The sequence below is a fragment of the Vulpes lagopus genome, chromosome 18 (assembly GCF_018345385.1).
Source record: "Vulpes lagopus strain Blue_001 chromosome 18, ASM1834538v1, whole genome shotgun sequence".
NCBI lineage: Eukaryota > Metazoa > Chordata > Mammalia > Carnivora > Canidae > Vulpes > Vulpes lagopus.
In genome coordinates this window covers 39033501-39046384 of record NC_054841.1, presented here as the reverse complement: position 1 = coordinate 39046384, position 12884 = coordinate 39033501, and the positions used below count along the sequence as shown (strand labels likewise).

The 12884-nt window shown below is 39.3% G+C and overlaps 1 protein-coding gene across 3 annotated transcripts in view; it reads left to right on the top strand.

Moving 5' to 3' along the window:
• SEL1L2 (SEL1L2 adaptor subunit of ERAD E3 ligase) overlaps window positions 1-12884 on the top strand; it is a 61956-nt gene that overhangs the window by 22635 nt on the left and 26437 nt on the right. For 2 of the 3 annotated variants that reach the window (XM_041733140.1, XM_041733142.1), the window contains exons 3-7: window positions 6847-6900; window positions 7349-7408; window positions 7499-7580; window positions 8975-9129; window positions 9811-9867. In XM_041733140.1, coding sequence (XP_041589074.1) covers window positions 6847-6900; window positions 7349-7408; window positions 7499-7580; window positions 8975-9129; window positions 9811-9867 — 408 coding nt within the window. The remainder of the gene's footprint in view (window positions 1-6846; window positions 6901-7348; window positions 7409-7498; window positions 7581-8974; window positions 9130-9810; window positions 9868-12884) is intronic. The other variant, XM_041733141.1, reaches the window with a different exon arrangement.

Genomic DNA, 12884 nt, shown 5'->3' with positions numbered 1-12884 from the left:
TCTCACAAACTGAGCCAAATGCAGATGCTCAACTGCTGAGCCACCCAGGTGTCCCACTTACAGTACAATTTTTTGAACTGTATAACTAAGGAAATATATGCATCTGAGCTAAATGACTTTTCTGATATTAAAGTAATACATATCCATGAGCAGAAAATTTAGAGAAAAAAAACAAGTGAAGTATTTTTTAAAACGAAAAGTTGCAAATAACACCACCACTTAAGAGATAATCACAATTAAATCAAGTTTTTAAAAAAAATTTATTTATTTATTCAAGAGAGAGGGTGCACACGGGACAGAAAGAGAGAGAGCATGATTGGAGGAGAGAGGGAGAAGCAGGCTCTGCGCTGAGCAGGGAGCTCAAAGGGGGCTAGATCCCAGGATGCTGGGCTGAAAGCAGACGTTTAAACTACTGAGCCAGGGATCCCCTGGGTGGCGCAGTGGTTTAGCGCCTGCCTTTGGCCCAGGGAGCGATCCTGGAGACGCAGGATCGAATCCCACGTCAGGCTCCCGGTGCATGGGGCCTGTTTCTCCGCCTGCCTATGTCTCTGCCTCTCTCTCTCTCTCTCTCTCTCTCTCTCTCTCTCACTATCATATATAAATAAAAAATTAAAAAACATTAAAAAAAAGTATTAAACTACTGAGCCAGAGGCGGGCAAGATGGCAGAAGAACAGGGTCCCCAAGTCACCTGTCCCCACCAACTTACCTAGATAACTTTCAAATCATCCTGGAAACAAGGATTCGGCCTGAGATTTAAAGAGAGAACAGCTGGAACACTACAGAGAGAAGAGTTTGCCCTTCTATCAAGGTAGGAAGACGGAAAAAAATAAAATGAAAAAGCATCCAAGGGGGAGGGGCCCTGTGAGGAGCCGGGCTAAGGCCGGGCTGCGAGAGCCCCCAGGACAGGAAAGCCCAGTCCTGGAGAAGCAGGAGCTATACCAATCTTCCCGACGGAAAGGCCCTCCTGGGAGTTCGAGCAGGATCCCAGAAGGGGCAGTGGAGCCCCCAGGTTCCAGGGGTCACTAACAGAGGAACTGCACTCCGGGGGGAGCACACCACACCCCGTGGCCGAGCTCCCTAAAGGGCTGGAGGGCGCGACGGGTCGGGCCTTGGGAGCACCTCCCGGCGGAGGCTCCGCACGGAGGGGGCGGCGGGGCCCTGGGAGCAGGATTCCAGCGGTGCAGGCCCCGGAGCCCAGGGCGCCAGGGGACACAGCCCAGAATCTGGTGCTCCCCTTGGGACAGGCAGAGGCCAGGAAGGCACAGGACAGCGAGGACTCTTCTGCCCCCGGGAGGCACCAAGCTGTCCAGATCAGCACCCCCCGCCCCCGAGCATCCAAGCCCCTATGGACTGGAAGACTGCAGTAATTACTGCTGGAGCTGACTCCAGGGCTGGAGAGCTGGCCGCCGCCCACTATTGTTGTTCCTCCTGATGTCACCTTGTGCCTGGGACTGAGCGGGGTCATCAGGAAGTAGGAGCCTCACAGGATAAACAGATCCCACTGAACCGTGCACCTGGCAGGCGGCGGGGCAGCGCCACCAGGTGCACACACCTGAGAATCAGCAGAGCAGGCCCCTCACCCAGAAGACCAGCTGGAAGGACAGGGGAAGAGCAAGTTCTTAACCAAGCACCACTGGAAAGCTCTAGGGGAAGTCGAGGGACTTACAGTATATAGAATCAGAGGATACTCCTCCTTATTTTTTTGTTTTTTGTTTGTTTGTCTCCACCCCGTATTTCCCCTTTTGCTTCCTTTTTCCAGCACAACTTGTTTTTAGCCACTCTGCACTGAGCAAAATGACTAGAAGGAAGAACTCACCACAAAAGATAGAATCAGAAACGGTACTCTCTCCCACAGAGTTACAGAATTTGGATTACATTTGGATGTCAGAAAGCCAATTCAGAAGCACAATTATAAAGCTACTGGTGGCTCTGGAAAAAAAGCATAAAGGAATCAAAAGACTTCATGACTGCAGAATTTAGATCTAATTAGGCTGAAATTATAAATCAGTTAAATGAGATGCAATCCAAACTGGAGGTCCTAACAACGAGGGTTAATGAGGTAGAAGAACGAGCGAGTGACATAGAAGACAAGTTGATGGCAAGGATGGAAACTGAGGAAAAAGAAAAACAAAAGATCATGAGGAAAGGTTAAGGGAAATAAATGACAGCCTCAGAAGGAAAAATCTATGTCTAATTGGGGTTCCAGAAGGCGCAAAAAGGGACAGAGGACCAGAAAGTGTATTTGAACAAATAATAGCTAAGAACTTCCCTAACTTGGGGAGGGAAACAGGCATTCAGATCCAGGAGATAGAGAGATTCCCTCCTCCCAAAATCAATAAAAACCATTCAACACCCGGACATCTAATAGTGAAACTTGCAAATTCCAAAGATAAAGAGAAGATCCTTAAAGCAGCAAGAGACAATAAATTCCTAACCTTTATGGGAAGAAGTATTAGGTTAACAGCAGACCTCTCCACAGAGACCTGGCAGGCCAGAAAGGGCTGACAGGAATATTCAGGGTCCTACATGAGAAGAACCTGCAGCCAAGAATACTCAATCCAGCAAGGCTCTCATTGAGAATAGAAGGAGAGATAAAGAGCTTCCAAGATAGGCAGAAACTAAAACAATATGTGACCATCAAACCAGCTCTGCAAGAAATATTAAGGGGGATTTTGTAAAAGAAAGAGGAAGTCCAAGAAAACAATCCATAAAACAGGGACTGAATAGGTATTATGATGACACTAAATTCCTATCTTCAATCGTAACTTTGAATGTGAATGGGCTTAACGATCCCATCAAAAGGCACAGGGTTTCAGACTGGATAAAAAAGCAAGACCCATCTATTTGCTGTCTACAAGAGACTCATTTTAGACCTAAGGACACCTACAGCCTGAAAATAAAAGGTTGGAGAACCATTTACCATTCAAATGGTCCTCAAAAGCAAGCAGGGGTAGCCATCCTCATATACGATAAATTAAAGTTTATCCCAAAGACTGTAGTAAGAGATGAAGAGGAACACTATATCATACTTAAAGGATCTATCCAACAAGACGACCTAACAATGATGAATATTTATGCCCCGAGTGCGGGAGCTGCCAAGTATATCAATCAATTAATAACCAAAGTTAAGACATACATAGATAATAATACACTTATACTGGGAGACTTGAACACAGCGCTTTCTGTAATTGACAGATCTTCTAAGCACAACATCTCCAAAGAAACAAAGACGTTAAATGATGCACGGGACCAGATGGATTCCACAGATATTTACAGAACTTTACATTGAAATGCAACTGAATACACATTCTTCTCAAGTGCACTTGGAACTTTCTCCAGAATAGACCACATACTGGATCACAAATCAGGTCTTAACCAATACCGAAAGATTGGGATTGTCCCCTGCATATTTTCAGACCATAATGCTTTGAAACTAGAACTAAATCACAAAAAGAAGTTTAGAAGAAATTCTAAGAAATTTAGAAGAAATTCTCCACTTCACGTGGAGGTTAAAGACCATCCTGCTAAAAGATGAAAGGGTCAACCAGGAAATTAGAGAAGAATTAAAAAGATTAATGGAAACTAATGAGAATGAAGATACAAAGTTCAAAATCTTTGGGATACAGCAAAAGCAGTCCTGAGGGGGAAATACATTGAAATAAAAGCATTCATCAAAAAACTGGAAAGAACTCAAATACAAAAGCTAACGTTGCAGTGAAAGGAGCTGGAGAAAAAACAACAAATAGATCCTACACCCAGCAGAAGAAGAGAGTTAATAAAGATTTGAGCAAAACTCAATGAAATAGAGACCAGAAGAACTGTGGAACAGATCAACAAAACCAGGAGTTGGTTCTTTGAAAGAATTAATCAGATAGATAAACTCTTAGCCAGCCTTATTTAAAAAAAAGAGAGAAAAGACTCAAATTAGTAAAATCACGAATGAAAAAAGAGAGATCACCATCAATACCAAGGAAATACAAATGATTTTAAAAACTTATTATAAGCAGCTATATCCCAGTATTAGGCAATCTAGAAGAAATGGATGCATTTCTGGAAACCCACAAATTACCAAAACAGGAACAGGAAGAAATAGAAAACCTGAACAGGTTGAAAACCAGGGAGGAAATTGAAGCAGTCATCAAAAACCTCCCAAGACACAAAAGTCTAGGGCCAGATGGCTACCCAGGGGAATTCTATCAAACGTTTTAAGAAGAAACAATACCTATTCTACTAAAGTTGTTCCAAAAAATAGAAAGAGATGGAATACGTCTAAGCTCGTTCTATGAGGCCAGCATCACCTTAATTCCAAAACCAGACAAAGACCCCACTAAAAAGGAGAATTATAGACCAATATCCTTGATGAACACAGATGCAAAAATCCTCAACAAGATACTAGCCAATAGGACCCAACAGTACATTAACAAAATGATTCACCATGACCAAGTGGGATTTATCCCCAGTTTTGGCAGAAGCTCGGGGGACACGGGGAGTCTGGGATGCAAGGCTGGTTCAACACTCATAAAGCAATCAATGTGATTCATCATATCAGCAAGAGAAAAAATAAGAACCATATGATCCTCTCAATAGATGCAGAGAAAGCATTTGACAAAATACAGCATCCATTCCTGATCAAAACTCTTCAGAGTATAGGGATAGAGGGAACCTCCCTTAGTATCTTAAAAGCCATCTATGAAAAGCCCACAGCAAGTATCATTCTCAATGGGGAAACACTAGGAGCCTTTCCCCTAAGATCAGACACACGACAGGGATGTCCACTCTCACCACTGCTATTCAACATAGTAGAAGAAGTCCTAGCCTCGGCAATCAGGCAACAAAAAGAAATAAAAGCCATTTAAAATGGCAAAGAAGAAGTCAAATTCTCCCTCTTCGCAGATAACATGATACTGTACATAGAAACCCAAAAGACTCCACCTTGAGATTGCTAGAACTCATACAGCAATTCGGCAGTGTGGCAGGATACAAAACCAATGCTCAGAAATCAGTGGCATTTCTATACACTAACAATGAGACTGAAGAAAGAGAAATTAAGGAATCAATCCCATTTACAATTGCACCCAAAAGCATAAGATACCTAGGAATAAACCTAACTAAAGAGGTAAAGGATCTATACACTCAAAACTACAGAAAACTTCTGAAAGATATTGAGGAAGACACAAAAAGATGGAAAAACATTCCATGCTCATGGATTGGAAGAATAAATATTGTGAAAATGTCTATGCTACCCAGGGCAATTTACACATTCAATGCAATCCCTATCAAAATACCATGGACTTTCTTCACAGAGTTGGAACAAATCATCTTAAGATTTGTGTGGAATCAGAAAAGACCAAGAATTGCCAGGGGAATACTAAAAAAGAAAACCATAGCTGGGGGCATCACAATGCCAGATTTCAGGTTGTACTACAAAGCTGTGATCATAGAGACAGTGTGGTACTGGCACAGAAACAGACACATGGATCAATGGAACAGAATCCAGAAGTGGACCCTCAACTTCATGGTCAACTAATATTTGACAGAGCAGGAAAGAATATCCACTGGAAAAAGGACGGTCTCTTCAATAAATGGTGCTGGGAACATTAGACAGCCACATGCAGAAGAACGAAACTAGACCATTCTCTTACACCATACACAAAGATAAACTCAAAATGGATGAAAGATCTGAATGTGAGTCAAGAATCCATCAGAATCCTAGAGGAGAACATAGGCAACACCCTTTTTGAACTTGGCCACAGCAACTTCTTGCAAGATACATCCATAAAGGCAAGGGAAACAAAAGCCAAAATGAATTCTTGGGATGTAATCAGGATAAAAAGCTTCTGCACAGCAAAAGAAACAGTCAACAGAACTAAAAGACAACCTACAGAATGGGAGAAGATATTTGCAAATGACATATCAGATAAAGGACTAGTATCCAAGATCTATAAAGAACTTATTAAACTCAACAACAAAGAAACAAACAATCCAATCATGAAGTGGGCAGAAGACATGAACAGCAATTTCATCGAGGAAGATATAGACATGGCCAACAGGCACATGAGAAAATGCTCCGCATCACTGGCCATTAGGGAAATACAAATCAAAACCACCATGAGATCCCACCTCACACCAGTGAGAATGGGGAAAATTAACAAGACGGGAAACAACAAATATTGGAGAGGATATGGAGAAAGGGGAACCCTCTTGCACTGTTGGTGGGAATGTGAACTGGTACAGCCACTCTGGAAACTGAGTGGGTGTTCCTCAAAGAGTTAAAAATAGAATTGTCCTACGACCCAGCAATTGCACTGCTGAGGATTTACCCCAAAGATACAGATGCAATGAAATGCCGGGACACCTGCACCCCGATGTTTCTAGCAGCAATGTCTACATAGCCAAACTGTGGAAGGAGCCTCGGTGTCCATCGAAAGATGAATGGATAAAGAAGCTGTGGTCTGTGTATACAATGGAATATTACTCAGCCATTAGAAACGACAAATACCCACCATTTGCTTCAAGGTGGATGGAACTGGAGGGTATTATGCTGAGTGAAATAAGTCAATCAGAGAAGGACAAACATTATATGGTCTCATTCATTTGGGGAATACTAAAGCTCAGTAAATATTAGCCTATTTTCACATATATTATATAAAATTCCCACTATTGCCTTTTCCAAATTCTTACAGTCTTAGCAAAAGTATAAAAAGGCATTTTTTTGTAGGATAGGAAATAAATCAACAATACAAATTATTATGGAGCAGATATTTAAAATACCTTTAACCAGTGTAAATAAGAATAATTGTGAAATAAATGGATTTAGTTAGTTTTTGTTTTCTTTTGGGTTTTAGGCATTAGGATTTTTGTCTTCTTATGGAATAGGAATGGAATACAATCAAGCCAAGGTAAGGTCATTCTATTTTTTTCTGGAACAAATCTGAATTTTTTTAAAAAGGACATGAATAGGCTCCTCTTTAGGTAAAAGAGTCACTTGAGAGTGGTATTTAAAAGCACCATCTCAATAGCCAGAAGTTTAAGGTTAAAATACCATAAGTTTCTTAATGTTCCATATTTCAGGTTTGCCATGATAGATAAATAATATCTACTTCATAGGTATTTCCTGATGATTAAATGAAATATCATGTACAATGCCCTTTTCACAGACTCCAGAGTTCACTAAGCCCTCCAAAAAATGTCAGCCATTTTTACAGATTAAGAGGATGAAATTTGGAATTTATTTTGGAGTAGTTCAAGGTTCATTGCTGGGATAGGAATAAAAAAAAATGATTGACTTGAGCTTCAAATATAGATGCTGGATATAGACATAGATTTTTTTTTTTTTTTTTACTTTAGGCACTAATATATTACACCTTTGGAAGTGCTGGAGGAAACATGATGTCCCAAATGATTTTGGTATGTAAATTAAATATTCTTGGGCCTACCTAGGTATGTTATAAATACAACACTGTCAGAATATTAAGAATATATATGCTTGTGTTTCAGGGGTACAGATATTTGTCAGGAATCAATGTTCTACAAAATTGTGAAGTTGCCCTAAATCATTACAAGAAGGTGGCAGATTATAGTGAGTAATTCACATAATTTATTTTAAGATAAATAGACTTGTTGAGCAATTAGAAGAATAAATAAATGCAGTTGTTGTATTTATGAAAGTATGAAATGACCATGCTTTTAATATTTGTTACAATTCTTCTAACACAATGTAGAGTTTTCTGATTTCTTAATAGTTAATTTTCAAAAGCTTTAAATGGATGTGCTCATCTTTTATTTTTGTTAGAATATGTATCTATGTTCTTGTGCTGTGCTATCCTTCAATTGAAAATTTGAATGTAGCATCAATAAATATTAAACAGGGGACACCTGGGTGGCTCAGCAGTTGAGTGCCTGCCTTTGGCCCAGGCCATGATCCTGGAGTCTCAGGATTGAGTCCCACCTCGGGCTCCCTGCATGGACCCTGCTCCTCTCTCTGCCTGTATCCCTGCTTCTCTCTCTGTGTCCCTCATTAATAAATAAATAAAATCTTAAATAAATAAATAAATAAATAAATAAATAAATAAATAAATATTAAACAACTTTTCTCATTCTTACATTTGGAATATGGGATGGCTTGTTAAAAATTCCTGAAGAAATGGACTTAAGATACATACACTATCAATCTCTATCACTGCACTTGAGAACAATTCAAGTAATCATTATTCTATTACTCTATCCTTTGTCTACAAAAAAATAGAGCAGGAGATTAATGTATGTTTCTAGAATCTATTTTCAAAGTTGTGTATAACATTTCATCTTGCACATCATTGAACCAGACTCATGATAGATTTTTTAAATAAAAATCTTCTAAGAAGTGAATAGGGTAAGGTTCATATGGTTAATTTCTGTAATCAGAATAATATCTAAATATACATCTTTGGCATTATTAGGATCTGAGAAAGAAAAGAGGAAAATAACTGTTTCTTACTGTTAGATGCTATACATATAACAAGATCATTTCATATGCTTAATGAAATTGGAATTACTACATATAAACTCTGTTAGATTTATTCAAACAATTTATACTTATTTTCAGACTATTCATAGGAAGTAATTTAGGAACAGCTATTATTCCTATTTGTAGTTTTAATCTTGGAAAAAGCCAGTGGTAGAAGGGGTCAGTTGCTTGCTAACATCTGTCTTCTTTTCTTGAGCCTGCTTGGCCAAGCTCTTCAGTAGCGTCTGATATATGTTGATACAATTTTTTGTAAGGACGGCAAAAAATAATGAGGTTTCTTGTACTTTTCTCAGAACGATATAAATAAAAATCAGTACATTTATATCTCCTAAGGGTGGATCTCCTTTTCTGTTAGTAGACCAGATCTCTAAGAATTTAATAGGCCTAACAGTGTTTTCTCTAAATTGACTATTATCTCTTGCAAGTTTATGTATTCTAGCTATTCTCCAGTTTGTTTCTGTTCACAGTTGCTGACAAATTGGAAAAAAGTGAAGGTATTCCTGTGGAAAAAGTGAGACTAACTGAGAGACCTGAAAATCTGAGTTCTAACAGTGAGATTTTGGATTGGGACATATACCAATACTACAAATTTTTGGCAGAAAGAGGAGATGTTCAGATACAAGTAATGTATACAGACAGATTTGGATTTTTAGAACATGTAAATTACAAGGGGTTTGGTTTACTGAGTTCTAAAAGAGCTAACAATGCTCCATCCTGAGAAGTTAGAAACACCCCATCTTCTTTTCTTGTTCCCTGCTACTTGCAGTTTCAATAGCCTACGTGAAAGCCAGTTGTCATAGTAATGGCAAATTTTTCCTTTACATTTACTTCTAAAAATTTTACTTAAAAAAAAGAAAAACACCTAGATTTTAAGTATAGAAAAAACACTGGATGCAGTGTTGAATTTAGTATGAATGAACTCTTACCAGCATTCAGAAGTGTTATCTCTTTGAGAATGGGGAGGGGACAGCATTTGTGTGACCTTTGATAGCCAAGAGTAAAGGCTGCTAGGTTTATGTTTCCAGACGTTGCTATATACCAGCAGACCAGCTTCCTGCCACTGTGGAAGCCAGATGCCCAGCGTCAGTCACCTACCCAATAAAAGATATGGCCTGGAAGATTTTTTCTGCTTCATTTTTAGGCATACCAATTGCATCAAACTGAAATAGTATACTAAAATAAAATCACCAACTAAACATTTTCTTCACCCTTTTTATTTATTTTTCAGGTAAGATATAATTGGCTTGTTTTCATTTAAATTAATGCTATTGCTAAAATAATTTGCAAAAATTGTCATTCCTAGGTATCTCTTGGACAATTGCATCTAATTGGGAGGAAAGGCCTGGATCAGGATTACTATGTAAGTCAATCTCAAGACTGTCATGTGGGATGGGGAGGAGAGTGGTGAGGGAAAAAAGAAGGAGGGTGGCATGGAAAAGTTTCTGGGCAGAGCCCATTGCTACTTCCTTGGTCAGATCCGCTTATTAGCTTTTGAGGAAGAACAAAATTCACCAAAGGAAGCATTCCTACCTACCTCTAAGTACTAAGGAATAGAGGCTTCTGAAAGAGCATTTGGGGCCAGAGAGTTTCCATGCTCCCACCTCTTCTCACTGTAACTGGGGTTAGGTGAAGTAAATACCTTCACCTGCCAGCACTGGACACACCCATTCCCCAAAAGCCATCTGTGGAGAGTCCACCTGGGAGTTTCTTGGTAAGGGGTCTGAGGACCAGCCTCAAGCCATTTACAATATAATTAGAAATATTATTAAACATCTTTATAAATTTGCAAAGCTCCTTTCAATCATGTTGCTTAACCTTACTTTATCTCAATGAGGTTAGAAGATTAATTAACAACTCAAATTTATCATGGAAGAAAAAGCAAATAAACTTGATCTACACAAGATCTCAATAAGATACCAGAGCCAGGGGATAAGATCTCATCTAGATTCTATTTGTGGTTTCAAGGCCATAGATACCCTCAGATCTGAGGAAGTACCTGGCATTCTTTTTAAAAGATGGTTTTGCAGCCCTTGTCATTTTATAGAAGCCTTGTGCTCACTGTCTCCACGGAAAACAGACCCTATTCCAACATAGTCCCAATGGCTAAACAATAGAAATATCTACTTTATTAAGGTGGTTATATAAAAGAGTAATCTCTTGTTACTATTCATTTCACTTTATATTGTTTTTATGAGTATAACTTATGTTTTATATGAGGTACAGTACACGTTGGCCAAATGTCAAAGTTAATTTCATAAAATGTGATAAAATACACTCGATCTTGGGTCTCCAGGATCATGCCCTGGGCTGCAGGCGGCGCCAAACCGCTGCGCCACCGGGGCTGCCCTAACAGGGGTTTTATTATCTCTATTTTACAGATGAGGAGCTGAGACTAGAAGGGTAAAGTAAATTGTTTCAAGTATCACAGCTGGGTAATAATGTTAAGAATCAGAACTTGAGGGATCCCTGGGTGGCTCAGCTGTTTAGAGCCTGCCTTCCGCCCAGGGCATGATCCTGGAGTTCAGGGATCAAGTCCCACATCAGGCTCCCTGCATAGAGCTTGCTTCTCCCTCTGCCTGTGTCTCTGACTCTCTCTTTCTGCATCTCTCATGAATAAATAAGTAAAATCTTTAAAAAAAAAAATCAGAATTTGAAATCTGGGCTTCAGCATTCAAAGCCTGTGCTCTTCCCATTAAACCTTTTTCTTCTTTACCTGGGGGGGGCGGTGGTATACAACCTCTAAAATTTAGTTTCCTCATTTATAAAGCAAAAAGAAGGAATGATATGATTTGTCAGGTTTCTTTAGCTAAAACTTTCAAATGGTATGGTTGGGCCCCATGCTTCCCATCCAAAAGTCTGGTTTAATTCCAGAAACATCAGCATGGTTCAGGCACATTCTGGCGGCAAGCATAGGCTTGTCCATGAGGTTTTCTCAACCTAATAAACCCAACCTACATGGAGGGCTCCAGTCAAGGTTTCAAACCTCAAGACTGGTTGGCTTATGTATCAGTTAGTTTAGGCTACATGATAAACCACTCCTCAACTTAGATGGCTTAAAACAACAACCACTTATTAAATTCCTGATTTTGGGTGGTCAGCAGTTTTGGCTGGGCTCAGCTGAGTAATTCTTCTGGTGTTAGACAGGCTCAACCAATCTTGACAAGGGTTGCTCATGCATCTGTAGAATACTGACCAGGGCTGCCTGGTTTATGATGACCTCATCTGTGACACCTAGGATGACTGGGTCTCTCCACGAGCTCCTTTCCTCCAGGCTACTGGGCTTAAACTTTTCACATGGTGAAAGAACGCAAGCACAAAAGTCTCTTAAAGCCTAGGGTTGGAACTCACAAATCACTTCCACCATGTTCTTTTGGCCAAAGCAAATTACAAGGCCAGCCAACATGGAACAGACAGGAAAAAGGGACTTCTTCAAATAGGTACAACTGCAAAATGTTGTGGTCATTTTTGGAGTTTACCACAGCTTAGCCGCACCAGGCTCAACTTGGAGTGGCATGGGAGATGCAAAGTAGTGAGAGAAGTTAAAAGGATAAACCTAATTTCTGAAAGAATGTTACTACAACTATTCCCATGGCTAGCCTCTTATCTTTCTGAGTCTTACCTCCTTAGAGAGGATTTTCTTGATCAAGTCTGTTCTTCCACCATTCATCCCATCATAGTGTTTATTTTCCTCTAGCCCATATATTCATCTTGACTTGTTTATTATTTGTCTCCCCACAATGGAATGTAAAGTCTTGTCTGTCTTGCTACTATGTATCCTATACTCCAATAGTACTAGGTACATATTAGGGCTCAGTATTTGTTGAATGAAGGAATGAATGAATAAATGAATGAATGATAGCATCCTAAGCATTATATGTTATAATGCATATAATGCATATAAGCATTATATGTTATATTTCAGGCCCTCAGCCTGAAAACCACCACTTGAGTCAGTATGCTAATGCTTCAGTCCATCAAAGAAAATTATTAGTGTAATGTTCTCTATAATTGTAAGTAATGCCCAATTTACTGCCCACCAAATTAAATATTAAAATACCAGAAAATAATTAGTTTGCCTCTTTTTCCCTCCTCATTATTTGATTAAATTAATATCTCTCATGAGTTGTCACTATAATCAATATTTTCACCTCTCTCTCTCCTACTACCAAATTCTTAATTACTAAAAAATATTGTATATGCGATCCTTGATTACATTATCTTGAATTTCTACACATACCTTTTAATGTAATTTGCATTCCTAAATTTATACAGGCTCAGAATGAATTGAATTAGGAAAGCTGGGTATTTGGCTGCATATTATTAAAGTGGATATGGTATAATTAAACCTAGCAGAAGCATAATATCAGATATGTAAGG